This window comes from Spea bombifrons, chromosome 1, assembly GCF_027358695.1.
Source record: "Spea bombifrons isolate aSpeBom1 chromosome 1, aSpeBom1.2.pri, whole genome shotgun sequence".
Taxonomy (NCBI): domain Eukaryota; kingdom Metazoa; phylum Chordata; class Amphibia; order Anura; family Pelobatidae; genus Spea; species Spea bombifrons.
In genome coordinates, this window is record NC_071087.1 from 157857217 (window position 1) to 157872646 (window position 15430).

Genomic DNA, 15430 nt, shown 5'->3' on the forward strand with positions numbered 1-15430 from the left:
GTCCTGAAAAGAGATATATATATATATATATATATATATATATATATAAAAATCGTGTGGGTTCAGTAAGGAGAAAATTTCAGCTAAACACGAGGGCTGCAGGAGTGTTAAAAAAAGCCATTGTCACGAAGGGTACAAATAATAAAAACAGCTCCGTCCTGAAAGGGTTAAACGTCGCGCCACGGATGCCAAGAAGTCACTTTGCAAAGCTTATAGACGCAGATTCACGCGTGGAAATCGAGTGTCTCTGAGGGCTTGTAACGTTCAGGCCGCCGATGGGAAGAAGAAGCGAGTTCTCCGTAATAAACAAACGGCTGTTTATTGAGAATTAGTAATTTGTTAGAACACAAGTCACTTTCTACTGTACAAGTCAACAAAGACGCTACCACGGCGGCATAGAAAAGGAACAGAGCGCTACGCGAGTGGCTACAAGTCTCTCCTCCGGATATTAAAGGTTCTAACATCTACATACAAAGCGTACATGATCCTTTTATCATCGCAACTACTGTCTATACAAGGCCATTCCCAAACGATCCGACCATCGGCGGCATGATCTAGGTAATATTACACACGTGTGAGCCGAGGACACGCAAAAAAAAAAAAAGGTTTGGCTTTCTCCGTCAGAGCGGTTAAGACAAATTGGCAACTTAAAAACCATTTGTTATATACATTGTGACAAAAACGTAAATTGCGAAATGAATGAGACAGGAGCGACGTTTGGAGGATTTACAATTTACAAGGTTTAGGTTTATAAACGAAAAGAAAAAAAGGTGCATAAAAGCTTCCAAGGAGAAAAAAAAATAAAAGTAAGCTTAGGAGCGTCCATTCTTCTAAAAAGGAAGGTCGGCAACTAAACGGCAATTTCATCTTGCATACGATATGGCACAAAACACACAGCGAGGCTTTCACCTTAATAAAGGGCTGCAAGAATGATCAAACTTTGGCGTTTCCAAAAAATACAGATTTTAAGTGTTTCGTGTATATGCTGATGGGAAGAGGATGTTTTAAAGGAACGGCGCTTTATAAATCAAGCCAAGCCCCGGTTCCCACTCGCTCTCCACCGCTCTCAGGCTCAAGGCACGTTAGTCCGGTTACGAGGCTACCTTGCGATTGATGCCTCATCTTTTATTCCTTCGCACAGCTACATTTATGTTGCTCTCACACTAAATTGCCTAAATTACACTTTACCCGCTAATCGTTGCATCAAAGGTCACCATACTCCTGAACTTATTGTCTCTATGCCATTATCTGACCTCCCAGCTACACACGTTATGAAAGAGTTATTCCTCCGCAGATTAATTCATGCTGACCTAGCTCTACCCCCAACCCTCGTTTTAGAACAATGACTTTCCCCAGATCAGTAAACTTTATACGTATAACGCAGAATTGGCTTCTTTGTTCTATACATCCCGTTCTATACACCCCATGCTCTATTAGCTTTAATTGAGAGGATATAACTTCTGTAGAACTATTTCCAAAATTACCTTTTTTTTTTACCACATTCAGAACAAAACAGCCTGTAAAGAAATAAAAACCATTAAAATCCTTTGTTGTCCGACGGCCATCAATTCCTTGCAGAGTCGAGGGTCACAGTCCAGGTTTGCCATCGGTCTCCGCGGACCCTCCTGATGCGCAGACCCCTGTTATACCTAAGGGGTGGTTTCCTCCATCTGATGCTTTGATGCACGCGGCAGGGTTTGCTAAAGTAACGTTTTATCCCGTTTTTGCCGCGCGGAGCGTAAAAGCTGGGAAAAACACGAAAATCTCCGATTTATGAGCTCTTCGCTTATTCCAAGATTTCTGCATATTTGGCTAAACTCCATTTAAAGCAAACTTCTGTCAGCGAAGAGCGGCGGAAAGAGACAGAAAAAAAAAAAAGTAACGGGTACTTTATTACAACTAAACAAGGACGCAGTTAATCCCAGCCCTGCGCCGAGCCGATGCGTGTATTGTCGTGATAAACATGATTGCAGTCTTCAGCCTTCGATCTTGGAAATGTAATATATATACAAATTAGTGACGGGGTCCTGATTGACACAGAGGAGGGCGTTAGTCCAGAGGTTGGGGGTCTGCGATGGGCATGGTGTGAAGCACTTCGTCCAGCAGCTGGAGAGCTCGGTGAAGATGGATCTCGATCCAGCAGGGGGTCTCCTTGATGCTCTGCCTCGGGTAGTCGGGACCCCAGCCTTTAACGAAACTCATGCGCAGGATGCAGAGTCTGCGGAGGTCGTCGACGCCAATGCCGGCCGCCGCCGAGAGACCTGCGGAGACAGAGAAGGGTTGTTCACAGCGCTTCTGCCCGTCTCGTTAAGCCCACGGCAGGTATACGCTATACGGTCTACTAAGAGAGGCGCAACACAAGGAAAAAGATGGAGGAAAGTCGCACGAGTGCCAAGACCGTAGCCGTCAGACATTTGTCTGGATCTCTCCTAATAACCCTGAGACTCGCTCCTTTGACATCTTGTATATGAAACATTTAATATATATATATTTTTTTCCTTCTTCTATAAGCTTAGGTCTCTAGGTAGAGCCTTTACGGCATCATAAAGTAACTAGGGGGGGGGGCAAACGTCACCCACTTCTGCGGAGGAAGCAAAAGCTTCTGAATACATTAGGTTTCAACATAATGACAAAGAGGACCCTATAAGACCCCATAACAGCGTCACCAACAACCGCGCCTCCGGAGTGCAAACCTGTTATATCTTAGTTACACTAAAAAGCTCGTCGCATCCAAGACACTCCAACCAAGGATTAAATAAAGAGAACGACCGTTTAGAATCTGCTCATTTTATCCGCCATACACGATACATGTGAGGTAGCTACTTACTGATGGCCGGAGCTATACCGCCTACCGATCCAGGCCCCGGGATGTTACCGGCCACGGCGGCGGCTTGCGCTGCAGCTGCCGCCTGCGCTGTGGCCGCCTGCTGCTGCATCTGTCGGTGGCACTGGCGCAAATCGAACACCTGGAGCAAGACAGAGAGGGAAGAAAGTCAGACTATACATTGTTAACAGTCAGCAACAGTCAGTTTAGCAGATCGGGCCCCAGAATTATTTTCACAAGAGTAGCTGTTTCTTAAAACATGATACCCCTCAACCACATAACCTTTTATACACAATTAATGATCTTTATTTTAATGCAGATCAGTCTAATCTATATGAAAAATATACAATTTAACATTTTTTACTTTACAAAAAAGTGGAACAGTCTTCCCAGCAGAAGTGGTAGAGGGTAATACAGAGAGGGTATTAAACATGCATGGGATGCATAAGGTCCGAGTCTTTACAGCAGGGAAAAAAATGTTTCTGACATAGACTGATGCGTAACATGGCTAATAACGACAGCATCACGGCTACCTTGATATAAGCGCTCGGATAGATCTTGTGCACGGCGTCCCCGGGAGCGCGACCCGCTTCCCTGTCCAGATAGTAACTCTGAACGAACACGGCGTGGTCACTGAGGCAGCGGACCCAGACGTCGCCTTCTCCCTTACACTCCAGCTGAACGCCTTTCCCGATGTGTAACCTGCGCAGAAAGACAAAGACGACACTAAAATACAGCGAATAGACACAAAACCGTGCTGGGATAGAGCTTTAAAGCCCCATAGACAATGTCTGAGCGCTCTGTACAGCGCTATTTACATCTGATAAATTAACTCTGCTGGGGGGGGCATTGTTTTCGGTCACATGACATGTCAGGTGACGATTCCTGATCAGACGCCGCACTGAGCTGATGCTTTATGGAAACGCCAATGAAGCGCAGCCCTTTGCAGACTTTTAGTAGTCAGAGTCACCCTCTGGGTTATTAAGACTGAGACACACTATTGTTCACCGACAAACATTCCCTCAGTAGGATGATACAGAATAGGCCACTTCAAAATTCTGCCCTAGATTACATATCGTCCCTTTTTTCCCCCCAAACATTATTTCTAAGCAGCTTCCGGATGATGTTGCAGGATTAACGTACGCAGTTCAAGTGCCAGCTCTACAGACAAGCAAACATGCGCTTGCGCTAACCCTTGTTACACTGCTCTGCAGTTGATCACACATCGGTAATATTTCAGTATTAAGTCGATTGCAATTAAATGTTGAATATCCCTTAATATTAGAAAATAAGAATTAAAGCAATAAATGGGATTACGAGAACGCTGGGGTTTACATATCAACTGAAAAGCAGTAAAGAGAAGCAGTCGCCATGGTAACCAACGGAACGCCCCCAATGACTGCTCCACGACTGAGTTTTACCAATTAACCACTAGAGATCACATGATGTGCTTCAGACCAAAAGGCCTGGATGAATATGAACTTAAAGGGTTAAACTGTCATTGACCTCAAAGCTTACACTCTAATAAAGAGAACGGAAAGCGGTATTACCTTGCCCGCTCGATGGCTTCGGTTCGATGCACGTTGGAAAGCTGGCCTAAGCAAAAACGATCCCCGCCAGATGGGTCGACGTAGCCGTCGACAGTGACGATGGGGCAGCTCGACGGGACTTTGAAGGTCTCCCCCACCTGAACGTCCATTTCAAAGTAGGCGATAGAGCACCAATACTCCGGAGCTGCGGAGACAAAAACACATTCAACACCAATGAAGACGCAGCCCGCGGGGGAAGGGAAGCAGACGGCAGAACCACAAAGATGGCGGTGATGGACCTATTAACGTGCAGCGTCGGGTCAGATCTACTATCCTTACACAGCATGGACGGGACCAAGAAGCCTGCCACCAATATCCCTTCACCCCACATAACTTTTCAAAGGCTGAAGGTCCTTAATAAACCGCCAAAGAGCAGCAACAACAAAAAGAAGAAATGACTTGATGGGGCCCCGACCTGGAGGCCAGAGAACAAAATGGCGGCAGATGCTCGTATGGTATGTAGCGCATTTTAAATCGGCAACCACCATTAGAAAGGTTTAGAGCGCTGGACTAAAAGACAGGATCAGTGAGACATTGTATCATTCACCGACACCTGTCCATAGGGAAACAAGCCGCCTGCCGGGCAGCAGACTCGGGAAAGCGCACATGCGCAGACACCCGGTGCCAACGTGCCTGCATACCAAAAGCGGCGGAGCCGTCCCGCATAATTAAAAAGACCACCCATGAAACCTCCCGGTTCAGATAATAAATAAGATGCTCACCGGGGTGATTTGAGATGGGGGGCTGGAACGCCAGCTCGTTATGCACGGGCCCTGCAACAAGAAAAAAAAAAATTAACTTTACAGCAACTTCAGAAGAAAACATAACTGGTTATTTTGGCACGGCTGCATCGTTTATTAGTTTTAGATATTTTTCTATGACCGACATCTTCAGGAGGGGGTTGGGAAGGCGGTAACGTACATGGCCACAGCCCTCTCTGCTCTTTATGAACGCCCTGCGGGTAAGGACTGCTGGCGCATGCAGACTATTCCCAACAGCTTTAAATCTCTATACCATGTAGAGAAAAGGCTGGAATATTTACATCATTTCCCAGCACATGGCGTAACGTGAAATCTAGTGCCGTGCGCAGCGGCCCCGAGACTAACACCATGAGACTGAAGACTACTTTTCCCCCAAAAGAAGTGCAATGCAGGAGAAAAATATATAATAAAGAAAGAAAAAAAACTGTTGGAAACTAAGTGGATGATTCTGGAAAATGTGCAAAATAAATAAAACCATATTGGAAAAGAAACTTACAGTAATGTCCGGGATGGGGCATGGGTGGATGATGCTGAAGGTGTCCATTCTGGTGGTGAGACATATTAGGTGTGTAAGTTGCTGTCCTACTTCCACTCCAGGTTGTGGTACTGTCTATAATATCATAGATAACACGGTTACTAACGCCGGCCCGCGTGTCTCGCTAATCTGCGGTGTAAGCAATATGTCTCAACGATGGAGGGGTCTCCAGACAAATGTTATGGCAGAGCGGGGGTCTCTCAGGACCGTGAGCTGGACCCAAAGCCGGAGTAACGGAACCGCAATCAACGGGGAAGATGAAAAAGCGGCACATTGGGGCTTATTCACTAAAGGAAGAGTTGGCTGGAGAGTCGTGCTTTAAACTCCATGACTTTACATTATCCCCAATAAGTTAATACTATATACAGGGTCGGCTAAGCCATTCCTAATGTATAGTTTAATCAGGGAGATCCTTTTCAGTCTCCAGCTCAGCCCTTCGTGCCGGAGAAGCCTGCCAGCGTCGGCTCTTCGTAACGATTCTCCTGCAAACTCTTCGTTTAGTCAACAGACCCCCATCGTATCTCTTAATGAATTGGGAATAAAACATTAATTCTCTCTTATTTTTTCCCCACTACAATCGATGCCACGACTGCTATTCACTTAAATTGTTATCTCCGACCCTAAATCCAGCTCGGTGTCGTTTTGGAATAAGAAGGTTCCAACACGACGGTGCGATGGAAATTCATGCAACAACAAAAAAAAGGCGAGATGACTGAAATGGAGTATCGTGCTATATGGACAAAGCGCTGAGATTCACGCTCTATCGGGGGGATGAGAAAGACCACTATTAAATATCACGGCATATTAATACATATGCCACGAGAAAATCAGGTTTTCCCATGAAAATACAAGAGAAAAAAACTGAAAAATTTATACATTTGGGAAAAGATACTGCTGCGGAAGACGAGCCACTTACTGTGATGATATGTGGCGGGTTGGGCGCTGAAGCCGTTTTGCTGCGACCCTTGGGGGGGCACCGACGCGATCTGCAGCAGTCCATCGCTGTGAGCGGCTGCCAATAAACTAGCCGGCTGACCTACGGGAAAGAGACCGAACACATGTAATCAGCACCGGCGCCCGGCTAAAGCATACCGCCATACGGCACCACAGCACGGCGACAGATCTACAGGGGGGACACGCTATTCGGAAAGCGTCACATCTCCCTAGCAACCAGCACCCCAAAAATGTAACCAATTAACTTATAAATATATATATTATATTATGCGCATGTGGGGTCACTCGCCTGCCACCGCCGGGCTAGGATCTGCATGGCTAGGACTCACTTGTGGAGGCGACGGGAATGCTGGAGAAGGTGGAGGCATTGGGCGTGCTGGGTTCGCTGGACGCGAGCAGCGAGGAGTTGCTGTAGCTCTCGCTGGACGATCGGTTGCTGGGAGGATGCTGGATGGTCTGGAGCGAGTGTCCATCCCCGCTGGATATAGCCTGCTGAGCCTCCACGTAGTCGTGGCCGTACTCGTCTTTAACCAGCAAGCCAGACGGGGCTGGCATGAAAAAAAAAAATTCAAGCCATATGACACGAGCTTAACATGAACACAACATACGCTCTATTCACAAAGACCTCATCATAAGTAGTTGTCAGCGAGGGTCTCTTCCTATTTTCATGTTAAATACTTTTTGCATGGACTGCAGCGCATGCGCACAGGTTCAGGCATTATTGGAGTTCGTGTCGTTTAGCTCCTCCCTCGGCTGCCTCTACTGAAAGCAGGAAGGGTTCATCAGTACACTTCCTGCACATGCTCAGTAGCACTAGCCAAGGCAATGGGAGAAGCAGCAGCCAATCACACGCACCATCTGTGTGCTTCAATGACTTCAATGAGCCCTACTGAGCACGTGCAGGCAGGGAATATACTAATGCTTTGGTAGACACAGACAGGGGAGGACTTAAACGGAGCAGAAGCCCCATAATTCCAACTCGGAACTCTAAGGAATGCCTGCGCGACTTTACACAGAGTAAAGTGTAGTGTATTCAAGGAGCAATAAACTCCAAAATGCATTAAAAATACAATTAAAATTTGGGGGAACTGACTGTGCCTATAAACCAGATACATAATTATCTAATATTTAATCGTATGATATACATCCCCATACAGTTCCACAAATACTAGTTATCCCTCATCCAGCAAAGAAAGACCGAGCTCATAAATCTTGCTTTACTTGACAAAAAAATCTATATGGTATTTGGTATAAATCTAAAAACTGAATTTGTGCGCGTCTCCGTCGGTATAGCAGGCCAATAAAATATTACGTACCAGAACTCTGCAGCGTCAGCCCAGAAAGATCTGCAAAGGAAACAAAATAAGGTTTTAATTTACTAAGAGAAGAACCGATACATCTCCGAAACACCAAAGAGCACCGGCGGTGCGCAAGACGAGATGCTCCAAGCATTGTTCTTCGGTATTCCATACAGCAATAAGGAGGGGGGGAAAGTGTGGCCGGCCGCTTCGCTCTTAACCTGCCTCCAACCTAAATCAGACTGATCCCAACACCAAAAAAAACTAACGTGAACCGTGCAAAAGTTTACAGAGCCGACTGTTTCCCTCCTGCCTCCTCACCATTTCCGTGCACGTGTGATGGACAGACGCGGCACACCTTCTAATGTATACATTAAACTAGCCACGGGACTAGTAAATGTATACAGTCCGGGGATACTTACCCTTGAAACAGGAAGCGACATCGGCCATCGGGAGCGGGGAATCTGTGTCTCGGGCAATGGTGGGGTAATTCTCTATATTAAACATTACACCAACAATAAGCAGATCGTGAGAATCCCTCACACGGGAAGAAAAAATGTAGCCGAAAACAAAAAAAATTATATTTATAGCGGTAGATAAACGTTTATTAGCGACGTTAATAACAAAAAAAAAATCCAGTAATTCATCAGAGATGGTAACGGAAGTTAAAGCACAAAGGATTGGAAACAAATGTTGCACTTGATGGGACATAAACCCTTCTCTGGGATTTATTGACAGGAGGATTAAAAGGCATCGCTGGCTTGGGAAGGGCATGAAAGATTAATCAAAAAATAATAAAAATAAATGACCAGGTCTCCGATCGAGCCTCTGCGGCACTTTAAACGACGACTTAGGAGTTAAGCACTTATTATCTTTCCTACCAAACCCACGACACACAGGGCTCCTCTGATCCCTCACCTATTCCGGGGGAGACGACGCGCTCGTAGTGATACGGGTTCACGCAGACGCTGTCACACTTCAGGTCGAAGGCATACTGACAGTATTTCACGTGCTTCAGCTCGTTCTTATGAAGGTCCGGCCAGCGCCACAGCCGAGCGTAGATAACATGCGGGAATCCCTTCCTGCCCGCCACCTGCACACAGAGAGAACGCATTCACATTAAACACGTCTTTACGCCGACATTACGAGCGAGGTAATGAAGGATTGCGTTTTCACCGGCATACTGCGGGTCAACCAGAACCCCTCTCTATCAAACAGACCCTTCAACCAGGACTAACGGACGGGCGTACAAACCTCTGTTATAGGAACGCATTCACATATTTGGCATCATATAGATTACAATTGCTTTGGCTGAAACAACTTGGACCGCATACTATTATATATTGATTTATAAAGCATCATATGCCGTAGCGCTGTACAACATGCAAACAGGACAAAGGTCTCACAATTTGAACTCACATATAATAGTAAAGAGTTTTTGTCATTTCAAATGTTGATATAATTGCTCATTCTAACCTTTTCCTATATTAATATAAATAATTTTGTCTGCGAAAATGTTTTGTGGCTCGAACACCGTTTTACTTTCTATCTTTGCCTGAGATTGTTTAGACGTTCTCTGGAATATCTTGGCAAAACAGGGGGAAAAAAAAAAAATTGTTTTCCCACTTTGCCTCGGGCTGCCGGACACAAACAGAATCCCACGCGCATTCACCGCTACCGTAATGTCCCCAACATTATAACATTGTGTCGAAGGTGCTACGTTCACGATGTCCGATACAAAACATATTATTAATAATACTTAGAATATGAATAAGAGGCCTGGTGGCACTCGCCTGCAGCCGGCCGTCCAGCGTCCTTTGAATGGTGACGCATTTGCTGGGGTGGGCTCCGTTGGTGGTTATGGCGGTGATCAGAGAGTCCAGCTCGTCTTTCTTCTCCTTCAGCTTCTTCACGAGACTCTCGATGGCTCGCTTGGCGAAGGTCTCGCTCTCCCCTCCTTGCCGGTGGCACATGAGACTGTGCACGATGCTGAGGCAGGCGTCGTTGCTGGTGGGGGTGTTGGTGATGGACATGTCGCCGGCAGAACGGGGTCTCCTTTCCTCGCTCGAAATGTCTCAGCGATGGTACGCGGCAGAGGCGGGAGTCTGCAGGGTCCTGGAAAACACAACAAGAAGCGGATGTGTGTATCCGTGTCACATCACAACACACAATAACCACAACTCGACAACTCAATCACAGCAAGCGCTGACTGGCCCGTCTCCTAACTATGAAGGGTCCCCCAGGTGAGGTCCTCCTGCAAGAAGCCCCCAAACTATGAGATGACGAGCAGTTACCGGTGAATTGACACCTTAAGTTACTGGATGGGGGCGGGGGGGGTAATTCTAAACTCAATATTGGAATAAATCCGGAATAAAATACACAAAGGCTTTACACGGTTACACTACACAGCTCACGATAAGAACGTATCGCACTGACCGTTAACCCCGTCTGTGCCAGCGGCATGCCCCCGAGGGACGGGCGCTTTACCTTCTGCACGATGTAAACAGAACGCGCATGGAAAGTTCCGCTCTGACGAAGCCGAAAACCCGCGCTGGAAAATGCTTCGACTCAGCAAAGTTCCCAGAGAATGAAAGCGCGGCGTTTTAACCCTTACCGGTACAAACAGGGAAAACAAACAGTACGGGATCCGAGCCAATCACAGCGACTGCCGCTTAGAATGCGATCTGGAACCGATCAATGTAACCAGAGCCTCGATGACGTGACAGAACGCGACTCCGCTGTGATAGACGCCCCGTAACCGGCATCTTTTACTGAACTTCATATCTTAATGGATAGGAAGAGCTGAGACGCCCAAGGAGTAGCCATGTCCCACCGAGCACGGCCCAAAATATATAGTGTGCCTCCGACACTGGCTGACAACAAGCTACAACTCCCATAATCCTCAGCAGGCAGTATAGGAGTCCTAATACTACAGAAACCAACAGCAAGTAATAAAGGCTACAGATACCCAAAACCAGCACAAAACTGACGAACATTCACAGCTGAAGGCTAATGGGCAAAAGAGTAAACAAACTAAATATTATATACACACACACACATTATATATATATATACACACACACATTATATATATATATACACACACACACACATTATATATATATATACACACACACACACACTATATATATACACACACACTATATATATATATATACACACACACGTTTAAAAGTTTGGGGTCACTTAGAAATGTCCTTTTTGAACGAAAAGCTAATTTTGTCCATTAAAATAACAAGAAATGGATAAGAAATCCAGCGCAAACGGGGTTAATGCTGTAAATTACTACTGTAGCTGCAATTTTTTATGGAATCGCTTCATAGTTGTAGAGGCCCTTTATCACTCCCATCACTCCTGTGTTCCAATGGCCCTTTATCACTCCCATCACTCCTGTGTTCCAATGGCCCTTTATCACTCCCATCACTCCTGTGTTCCAATGGCCCTTTATCACTCCCATCACTCCTGTGTTCCAATGGCCCTTTATCATTATTGATTGTTAGAAAACTCTTTTTGCAATTTTGTTACAGCCAGAAATGTCCTTCTTTTCCATGAAAACCGCCGAGTGACCCCTAAACGTTTGAACGGTTGTGTATATATTTATGTAAATGATTCAATCGTTTGGGATAATTATAGTAACAGATTAAGCTGATGCGGTTCTTGAATGCGGGGATTTTAGGCAGTCAGCCAACCCTGTTTTTTTTCCTGTTTTCTGCTCAAGTGTTAAAAAAAAGAAAAAAAAAAAAAAAAAAAAAAAAGGACAGTTTAATGCCCCAAAAGCCCTAGTAAAATACACAGAGTAACCCTTTGCGAGTACCAAACATTATCAAAAGTGATAAAATACAAAGAGACTGCCTCTTCGGGCTACAACACATCACCCCCCCCATGGAAAACAGAACGGGGGAGGGGCGAATGCACACTGGGGGGATCCGTTTACGGGACCACGAGGCCATCGCATGCATTACGGTGCGTATAATGGCTGGAGGGCCCAGGTTCTGCCGGTAAAGATGATGTTCTAAACACAAGAGAATGTTTTAGAACCAGAACAGTAAAACCAGGTTTCATTAGATTACGGAACTAACTGTACTGCTGTCCCTGAACCGCTCTTATTTATCAAGCAAGTGCGCAAAACAATGAAACAGCAGCAAAAAAAACATGTTTAAAGGGGACGTTATTCCGTTAGTGCCCCCCACTTTAATATGCAAAATACAGCGTCCAGAAGAAAGAAATCTTGTGGACGTCGGGGTCGTGGGGACCGAACAGGAATAGCGATGGATCACAAGGACCATCAGACTACTCTATCTCCACAAACACGGAGTTAGGAAGCTTCGTCTCGCACGTTTTTGCACGAGGACGGTTCTTGCACGTTTACACCTAAACGCAGACCCAGGGATATTCACCGTGGGAACCGATTACATAGAACGTCAGCGGGCACAGAAAGCAGCGGGCCTCCGGCTACAGCGACCAACAACAACTCCCATGACACTCAGACGGCCTTATAGCTAACCATTACTGGTATGCTGCACCACGCAAGGACGAACAGAATAAAGGCTACGGCACGTTTCGTTAACTCCGAAAGCTCAAGACCACGATTATCATCATTTATTTATATAGCGCCAACTATTCCTGAGGTGCCTCTCACAGTCCCTACATTCAAAGGGCCTGACAGAACTAGACCTGACAGACGAGCCGGTATATTACGCCATCCCCGCCATCGCAGAGCAGGAGAGATCTCGCACAGCTCTAATCTGGTAGCCTGACGCGGGGCTCGACAAACCCCGGACCCCAACGCGAAGCACCCAGCGGGGTCACATGACGTGCGTTAAGAGCCAGGTCTCCTTGAGATGAGAGGGGGAGTAGTGCATACTGTAGTGTCAGAGTCAGTGAGTGCACGAGTATACTGTAGTGTCAGTGTGTGTGAGTAAACGAGTGAGTATGTCTAATGTATTTTAGTGCTGTATACAGGGCGTGCGTGTCAAGAGTGTGTATTTTTATATATGCATAGTGTTAGCTAGTGTGTGCATGTGTATAAGTGTGTGCGGTGTTAGCGTGTGTTGAGTATGTTACAGTATGGCATTGCCATGTATGTACTAGTGTATGGTGTTACCATGTGTGTACATAAGATTGTTTAGCGCGTGTGTGTGTTACTGCATGGTGTTACAAGTGTGTAAGCGTAAGAATAATGGTTAAACTTACATGCTTGAGTCTTTACGGTGTAAAATACCCTTTTGTCATGAAGGGGTTAACTGGCGCACAGTACAGAGCGGTGCAGCACTGAAGAAAGACGTGTTTTGTGCCGTGTTGCCACAATAAACATCCTCCAACTGCACACCAGGGGGTAATAAATTAGAAAAATACATTTGGCTCCTGATTTTTTTCGTTGGCTTCTAGATCCAAACCAAATGTTATGCCCGCTGGCCCAACAGATGACATCATCCGAGCGGATCGAGCCTTGTGACCAAATCAGACGCGTCATCTACATCCGGCCAGAGCGCCCAGCGGCCCAAAACCCCAATAACAGCTCCAAAGACGGCCGCGCTCATGGAAAGGCGGTAAGAAACGGAGCGTCCCAGCATACCCGTGTGGACAGCACGTCACGCGGAAATCAGACACGCGTGGGTTTAGGGGCCCGGCGCAGAGATCATATTTAACACGCCAGAGACGCACGGAAACAGCGCCTGGGTGCAGCTACACAGCCCGGCCGCGTATAAGCCTTAAAGTGCCAGGGCTGCCTTATCTCGAGTCTGGCCCTGGTCCAAGCAACAATAAGTCTCATCTCCCACGACCTGACACCAGAAAACAAAGCAAAGTAACTCAATTCCGAGAAACTGCACCAAGACTGAACACCGTGTGATTTCACTACTCCCATCACACCCAGCCGCAGCGATGTAACCTCTTAAACGGCGCCTATGTAAGGGGAAGAGGCAGAATCACCCCCAATGGGGCATCACATACATTTGAAGTGACCTGTCAGCCATCACATGCATTGAAACATCACGGCTGCAGCGTCCCGTCAGCACCGAGAATGTCCGAGTTGGAACTACAATCCCTATCAGGCTCAGCCACGGCGGGAATTCCAGTTCACAGCAGCTGCAGCATCAAAACAGGACACGATCTACTCAATACGGTGTGAGAAGTTTTCTGTAACCCCAGAGGACTGATTGAGCATCTACAGCTGGCTGAGCACCATGGGAGTGGCAGTAAACCCCAGCAGTGGGCGCCTGGCGGGGTATGACAGAGGTTGCAGTATACAGAAGCTCCGCAGCTAGAGATTCAGTCCTACCACAGGCCGAGCACCATGGGAATTGCGGTCCACAGCAGCTGAAGAACAGTGACGGCCAAGAACCATGGGAGTGGCAGCCCGATAACCCTGTGCTGGCGGCTGCTATAGTGACTAACCCCCCAGCGGCTCTTACAGTTACCTGGCCAGGCGCGAGCCGGACGCTGCACTGCCCGGGATCTCGGGAGGTCTTTAGGCCTAGAGCGTCCTGTGGAGTTCTCAGTGAGGGGGGAACGGCTTCACTCAGACAGGAATGCGGGTATAGAGCGCGCGGCGAAACCCCTGGCTCTGTCCTCCACCTCCCGCCCTCCTTTCTCCGGACTCCAGAGCGGCACAGGCCGCGAACAACAAACCCGCTGAGCTCGGGAGTGCGCAGGAGCGGCGGCGACGGCGGCGGCTACATCCGGGACAGCGAAGAGGGCAGGAGGCGGAGCCGGCAAGCAGCGGGAATTAGAGGGCGTGGCAAATCGGAGGGGGGCTGATGAAGACGGGGGCGTGACAATTAGGAAGATGGACATTCCATGTATGGGAGGGACTACAACTGGGCGGAGTCTCGTGTATTTTGCTGAGGGCAAACGGGGCTATGTAGTAAATATCAGGGCGGAGCCTCCACGGGAGAGGGGAGGAGCTAGGTGCTTAGTGGGTGGGGTGCACAGTGTCATGGTTGTATCTCGGTGAGGGCAAAACGTTGACGTTAGGGCAAAAGGTGCTGTTAACCCCTTAAGGACCGGGCTCATTTTTCGTTTTGTACCCTGTGGGACCGAGGCTGTTTTGACACTTTTGTGGTGCTTGTGTTCAGGTGTAATTTTCTCCTCACCCATTTAGTGTACCCACATAAGTTATATATTGTTTTTTTCAGGACAAGATGGGCTTTCTTCAGATACCATTGATCGTATCATCTTATTTACTATGAAAAAAATAAAAAAAACATGGTGAAAAATTGAAAAAAAACACATTTTATGACTTTTATTTAAAAAATATTTTACTCACCTAAAAAAGCAAGTAAAAAAACTAGCTAAATAGATTCTACTACTTGTCCTGAGTTTAGAAATACCCAATGTTTTTATGTTTTTTTGCTGTTTTTTGTAAGTTATAGGGCAATAAGTACAAGCAGCGTTTTATGATTTCCAAATCTTTTTTAACAAATCTGGTCAGTCTGCCTCCATCTCCT

The 15430-nt window shown here is 46.7% G+C and overlaps 1 protein-coding gene across 1 annotated transcript; it reads right to left on the reverse strand.

Annotated features, from left to right (window-relative positions):
• Positions 1-293: 293 nt before the first annotated feature.
• On the reverse strand, positions 294-14684 carry SMAD4 (SMAD family member 4). Its single transcript, XM_053448220.1, has 12 exons — positions 14402-14684; positions 9755-10076; positions 8880-9054; positions 7980-8009; positions 6993-7211; positions 6626-6745; positions 5671-5784; positions 5136-5186; positions 4375-4558; positions 3358-3526; positions 2828-2966; positions 294-2261 (listed from the first exon to the last, which is right to left on the reverse strand). Exons 2-12 carry the CDS (start codon positions 9992-9994, stop codon positions 2050-2052), a joined length of 1653 nt encoding a protein of 550 aa, XP_053304195.1. The 5' UTR covers positions 9995-10076; positions 14402-14684; the 3' UTR covers positions 294-2049.
• Positions 14685-15430: the final 746 nt, after the last annotated feature.

Bases quoted from the DNA above. Each gene is read 5' to 3' on its own strand.
- SMAD4 (XM_053448220.1), bottom strand. From the start codon at position 9,994: ATGTCCATCACCAACACCCCCACCAGCAACGACGCCTGCCTCAGCATC. The intron at 5,187-5,670 runs GTAAGTTTCTTT...TTCTTGTTGCAG, and splicing joins GCCCCATCCCGGACATTACT to GGCCCGTGCATAACGAGCTG. The intron at 2,967-3,357 runs GTAGCCGTGATG...GTCTTGCTCCAG, and splicing joins ATCCGAGCGCTTATATCAAG to GTGTTCGATTTGCGCCAGTG.